General features: G+C 52.2%; 1 protein-coding gene across 1 annotated transcript in view; it reads right to left on the minus strand.

Moving 5' to 3' along the window:
• Window positions 1-2877, minus strand: part of LOC104493883 (coronin-1C-like) — a gene marked incomplete at its 5' end in the record, with an annotated part of 13298 nt that extends 10421 nt beyond the window's left edge. Inside the window, 2 exon segments of the mRNA XM_010136645.1 lie at window positions 2723-2850; window positions 2853-2877. Coding sequence (XP_010134947.1) covers window positions 2723-2850; window positions 2853-2877 — 153 coding nt within the window.
• Window positions 2878-6777: the final 3900 nt, after the last annotated feature.

Here is a 6777-nt window from a genome sequence, read left to right on the forward strand (position 1 = left end):
TTCCCTGAGGAATAGCCGGCGTGGGACGACGTAAGAGCGTTTGCTCCTCCATGAGGCCACACTCCCAGAGGAGAAAGCAGGCAGGGTTTGGAGGGGTCTGATCTACTTTTCCCTCTGCTGGGACCAGACAGTGATGTGTTTCTACCCACTGACCCTGCGACCTGCACAAAGATGCTCTTGCAAGGGTCCGAGCATTGCCCCCACCAGGTTTTTCTCCCCTGCCTCCAAACGACTTCTGAATGCATCAGCTGTGACAGGAAAATGAGTCAGTGTATCCCCAGACACCAGCAGATTGCACCTGCCAAGCGCCTTTCACCAGGAATATCTCCATGCAGCTACTATTCTTAAACCTCTTGAGCTGTCTGAGCTACCAAGCCCAGTAATGGAATAGGAATTCATTGTAAATTTATAGGAAAATGCTTCTTGCTTTTGAAAGGGACGAGTTAACCCTCCTTGTGCAACACAACTGCTGCAGACAGCTCAAAGTTCTGGCTGCAGGGAACCAGCCCTCCTCACCCCATGGTTAGCACCCCGAAGCCACACTTGCTCCCTCAGTTCACGTCCAGCTGACGTCCATGAGATCTGCTGGGGCAGAGAGTAAGATCCTCAATCCTTGAGTGCCAAGGCACAGATGGGCTTGAAGAAATTCAGCGTATTTTTGAAAAGCAGCTGCCCCTCCCGCAGAAAGCCACGTGATTTCCTCTACCGCATCACTTTGTCTCGTTTCTCGTTGGCTAACGAAGAGTTCAGAGCTGATGAACCCCTACATATCTTCAGAGCACGAGGGGTTTGTTCCACGACAGGCTCTTCAGGAAGCAGGGCTCCCAAACCTTTACTGAAGAAAAGCGAAGAAAACAGGATGCTCAGTTACCCGTGCCAGACAGAAAAGCTGTTCGAAATGGGAAGGCTCACTAGCTCACCCGGTTTGTTTCCAAACAGCCCAGGCCAGGGCTGTTCTTTGCGAGCTGCAGCTCTGTGCAGCCCAGCGAACGGCTGTCCCAAGCGATGCGGGATCCATCACCTCCCATCAGAAGCTACGCAATACTCAACAGCAGGAAATTCAACTCAACTCTTCAGTCCTCGCTCCTTTTGTCACCGCTCCCGCTGGCACCCAGCTAACACACCCCTCACTCTTCCACACCACGGGCTGCCGCCGCTCGCCCCTTTGAGAGCGGCAGGGGCTCCCCTCATACCTCCCCCCAGCTGCTCGCTGCCTTCCACCCCAGACACGGGCACCACAGATGAACACCAGCGTGCGAGCTCGCCGTGCCTCTCCACGGGCGTGCTGCTTCCAGGGACGGAGGAGCAGCTCCCCCTCGCCCCAGTGCGGTGCATGCAGACGAGCAGACGTGCCCCGGGAACCCAGGGAGCTCGCGTGCGCAGCTGTAGGCTCAGATTCTCGCAGACAGCTTGTGTCTGCGTTAGGACAACTTGTAACCGGACGCCGTTGGGTTTTCTGCAAACTCCAATCCCTCTGGAGCCTCACGACATGCTTCTCATCACACTTGGATTAGGGACTTATTCTGTCTCCAGGAAGGCAGCCCTGGACCTTCACTTTGCCGGCTTCTGCTGATGCTCATGTTTCAGAGGCTGCTCCCTCCAACTCGCAGCCCTTCTGGATCCTGGCGGGACGTTCCTGCACCCTTGAAAGCTCCGTTCTAGCCCAGCAGTGAAAGTTACCAGCACAGAAGCTTGTTGTTTGGTTTAATATTAAATATAGGACATCTTGTTAACATGCTTCAGCTTCCAAGACCAAGAGCTCACAGGCAAGAGCTGTCCCAGGGTAAGCCTCTGGGGATGAATCCCCTCCCAAACATTCTAACGATGAACAGAAGCGAAGGAATTTATCTGACATGATCTATAATAAGATTTCAATATAACATTCAGCCTACAGCATTTCTAAATATGGCCAAAGATCACTGCAGCTATTTGGCATTATTTCATCTCACAAGGATTTCCTTTCACTTGTTCTGCTGTGTTTGCATACACTGGATTCCACATCCCTCGCGGAGTAAGGTCGGCTATTGTTCAGTGGGCTCCGCCTGAGGTAAAACAGGTCTCAGGACCAAGGTTGGCAGGTGCAGAATGTGGATTGGGTTTTATTTATTAAAGAAAGCCCTTTGGCTATCTACTCACAACCTGCAGCTACAGGAAAAACTTAAAGAGTCACCCTGAAATCAAGGGCTGAAGCAATTCTGAAACCTGGTGGGCTTGTTCCCCTCCAACCCCCACCTCCTCCCAACACACACCGCTGCATCCAGGGGGGTGTGTGAGGCAAGGAACCACCTCTGTCTTCTGCAAAGCCCTACAAATCGAAGCGCCTCCCCACTGTCCGGCACTCTGTCTTCCGATTCTCAAACATCAAATCCCCAGGGGAAGGGAAAATGGAAAAGCAACTGAAGACACAGGCCAAGTCCATGACTTGAAGTGCCACCTCACTGCTGAAGACATTCTCCTTGCAAGCCTGAGGCTGCACCTTCTCAAACAGCACCAACTGCGAGAGCCCAAATCCAAACCTGTGGTGCAGGTAACAAAGCTCACTGCTGGTCCTGCAGCAAGACAGCACCATTCCTTAAGCCGAGACAAAACGTGCACAACAACCACGACCACTCTCATGTCAGCAGGGACTCTGCCCTTGGCAACAGGAGAGGTCTTCAGAAACGCCAGTGGCATTTGCAGCAGCACCTGAGCAAACCCCACCAGACAAACGAAACACACTTACCATGACGGTGCAGTCCTCGGAGCCGCTGGCGATGACCTGGTCGTTATGGGGACACCAGTCGATGTCCAGCACCGGTCCTGTGTGGCCACACACTGTGGGGTAGGACTTGTCAATCCTGCCTGTCTGAAGGGGGAAACAAGAAAGAGAACTGTAACCTGCAGACAGCACAGAGCACATCTCGGCGTGGAGGAAGGGGCTTCCTCGTTCTCTGTAACTCCTGCAGCACTCACGGAATCATGACATTTGAATCATCTCATGGTTCGGGAGAGAAAACAAACCAGCAGCTCTCTCCTCCAGCACCAGCTAGCTGGAAACTCCCCACGGGGCAAGAAAAGGGTTTGGAGGTTCAGCTCGGGAGGGCCCTGCTCCCCCTCGGAGACAGAGATGCTTTGCTGTCCCTTTGTCCATCCCCAGTGCTTCAGGAAGGGGGCTCTGCCCAACCAGCCAAGCTCTGTTTTTTTCTTGTGACTGCTAAAGGTGACCAAGCTAAAATTTTCATTGAAGGGTGTTGATGGTCATTGAATTTTCCCAGTCTGCTTGTTTTCACCATAGAAGTATTCTGCTTATGTGACAAGTGTTTAGGACACGGCTGTGCAGAGAAAAATACCGTTTGCAGGAACAAATATTGCCGACACAACCGCCCACCCCACCCCTGAGCCGTGCTGGCCTCTCTGTCGCTGGAGGACCAAGGCCATCACATGCTGCCAAAGTCAAGCTCACAGCACGGATGGATTTTCCAAGAAGACAAGCTGATGTGATGTTCCCATCTGACCTGAGACAATTCTAGCGATGCCAACGCAGTTGTTGCAAAGACACCAGCTTCACCAGCCGGGTCTGCCTTTTGCTGATGGAGCCCCTTAATATCCTGATGCACCTGAGCCCCAAGCTGCTGATGCACCTACCGCCCCAGCTTCCTCTGGGCGAAAGGAGGTAAAAATCCTCTAGCTAATCATCCTTCTTGGTCTCCAACTCTCTTGGTCAAGCCTTGCATGCACAGGTAGCAGCATTTAAACTCCCAAAGACACAGGGCCATAGCATCAGGGTGAGCAGGAGACTCCTGCACTTCAGAGCCAGCACCCAGGTCCTGCTCTGAGGGTTTTTTTTCCAGAGAAAGCCTCAACGGCCTTTTCATGAGTGATAGGAGAAGAGAGACAGGAGGAGGAGGTCTAGGATGGGGTCATCTTCTGTCATGTCTAAACACGCAGAAGAAACGGCTGGCATTTCTCTTCTGCCATGAGCTGACCGCATTCCCCACCCTTGGAGGTTCCATCTCTCAGTAGATGCCTCCTACCCACCGCCGCGCGGAAGCCTGCTCCTGCTCAACGCTGTCTTACGTACACAGGGTCAGGACAATGCTGGGTCCTGGCTTTTGGACACCACTGACCTGAAGACCTCCGCTAGCCACCAAACCAGATACAGACCCAAACAGGCTCAGCTCCAGGAACAAAACAACTGCAAAATGAACGGCCAAATTTGGGTTTCAAGAAGAAAAAGAAGACTGTCCCAGTGATTCAAACGCTTTTGAAATTATTAAAAGTGAAAGTGTTGTAGATGAAAAGCTATAAACCAGACATTCAAAAAACGAAGTCTGTGTAATCCCTCTTGGATGCCATAATGTGAAATAGGATTAAGAAAATTTAATACATCCAACTGACATGTATAGCCCATCCATCTTAATTTGTCTAATTAAGGGAGAACCATGCAGAGCATATGGGCATGAACGTATTTCAGAAGGCGCATTACAGGCTAAATACAACCCCAGGTTTAAATCAAAAGAAAAATTAGGACTAATACTCGGAGACATCAGCGACTACCTGCTCCGCTCCTCGGCAGGGCTCACCGTAATCCTCCCAGAGCAGCCCTGGGTAATTATTTGCAGGCTGCACCAGCGCTTGTCAGTTTAGGTTAGAGTTTTTACAGTAATTTATTACTGGAGGGAGGCAAAAAGAAAAAAAATCCAATTTGAACAAATTAAACCATAAACTTCACCTTTCAGTTTTGATCATGATGAACCTGAACAGTCCGAGCAGCAGCAGCCAACTGCCTGTGACAGCCAGGTGACTGCGGGGACCAGGCCACCCCGCCACCGGCGCTGATCACCCTGATGGATGGGATCACTCTAAACCAGGCACCTTGTCCCCCAGGAGCTCGCTGACCAGCGTGCTCTGAGGAACGCGACGGAGGCTCCATGTCAGCTCCTGCTGCCCCAAAGCAGAAGGGACCAGCGCAGCCACGGGCTTCAGCTCCCCCGCAGAGGCAGTCCCCCTCCCTCAGCAGGCGAAGCAACGAGCCAGAGGGGAGCTCGGTCGTGTCACCAAGCTGAGGAGATTGAGATGGACACCCAGGCGGGGCTGCCGGGGACAAGGACAGGAGCCACCTCTCCAGCCAGAGCCACCTGGCTCACAAAGAACTTGCAGATGCACAAAGGGGAAGTTAAACCGAACTCGGCAGAAATGTCTTTGCACCACGTTACAGGTGGGTGGATGTGACCTGCCTCGTCTGCACCGCGCACCCTGTCCTGCCTGCATGTGGTTAGTGACATACAAACCCCACTCCAACAGGGGAGCAGACACGGCGAGGACGGGGAGAACGAGATGTCACTTAGAAGCAGTGTGGGCGATGCAGTAACTTCAGGCCACCTCAAGCGTATTTATTCACCAGGATGTACAGAGCCAAGCAAGCAGAGCACAGACAAGAGGAGGAGATGTCGCGCCGCCGGCAAACACGACAGTTCCCCAGGGTCTGGCAGAGGAAGACAACGCTGGGGAGATGCACGGCCCAGCGCATCAACTTCTACACTACCCCACGTGAGGAGCAACCCAGCTGCTCACCCGCACCCACGACAGAGTCAAACAGCAGAATGAGACTAAATAAGGACGGCGAGGGATGGAAGGGGAGGCTGTCACAGGCTGCAGCACTGCTGGACGCTGCCCCTTGGCGAGGGGAAGTCGCCCACTTTCAGAGAAGCTCCTGCCTTGTGGTCAGAGACACAAAACCGCCTTCGCAGGGCAGAGGAAGCCTCGGTGCTTTCCTGAACACGAAGAGCCAGAGCCCTTCTCGGCACTGCTTCTAAATGCGCTTCATCTGCCCCACTTCAAAAAAAAACAAACAAAAAAATGCTTTTACACGGAAGGGTGACCCTCAGAGGACAACCACCCGTGTCACCACCCCGGGACCTGACCCAGCGCACCTTCCCCTCAGCCACCCTGCGGTGGGAAATGAGCCACTTCTAACTCGGATGTGTTACTTTACCACCTCTCTGAGCCAGCTGAAGCCCGAAGTAGGGTAGGAAAAAACTCCACCAGCCTGTAAAATTACCAAATTCCACGTTTCTCAACACCACCCCTTTGAAAAGAGTCGCCTCCGCCACAAGACCACCGCCAGCTTTGCAGCTTCGCTGCCGAACGGGCGCGTTTTCGCACCGCCCTGACGCTCCCCGGTTTGGGGCTTTATTTCTCAACACCACCCCTTTGAAAAGAGTCACCTCCGCCACAAGACCACCGCCAGCTTTGCAGCTTCGCTGCCGAACGGGCGCGTTTTCGCGCCGCCCTGACGCTCCCCGGTTTGGGGATTTATTTATTTCTTTTCAAAATGTAACCATTTAATTAGTTAAGGATTTAAAATAAACCTCAAGTGCTGATACGCAGCTTAAAATTAACTCGGTACGACTTCAGGAAATTAAATCCTTCTGGTAATCCATTACAATTCCAGTTGAGCAGCACATGACGGTAACGGGTTTTGAAACTCGGAGCGGCGCGGTATGAAAAGTCAGCCAGAAAAGGTGAACGGGAGCATTGCTAGTAATACGGTGGATAGTGTTGACTAGGAGCACACTCAACATTCAGGTCCTTCAGCCAGGGGTAAGCTGTCCTTACCGAATGAATTCATTTACTGCTTTCATGTCTCCTTGATTGGGAAAAAATGGCAGATGAGTAGATAAAAAAATTGTTATTAAATCCAGAAGGGACAGATAAGCGCCCAGAAAAAGAGGTCCTAAGAGTGGATTCCTTTATGAATTACTTTGACTCTCTTACAATCTGCCAGAAAAGTGCATT

Source organism: Buceros rhinoceros, unplaced genomic scaffold, assembly GCF_000710305.1.
Source record: "Buceros rhinoceros silvestris isolate BGI_N320 unplaced genomic scaffold, ASM71030v1 scaffold4085, whole genome shotgun sequence".
In the NCBI taxonomy this organism is placed as follows: domain Eukaryota; kingdom Metazoa; phylum Chordata; class Aves; order Bucerotiformes; family Bucerotidae; genus Buceros; species Buceros rhinoceros.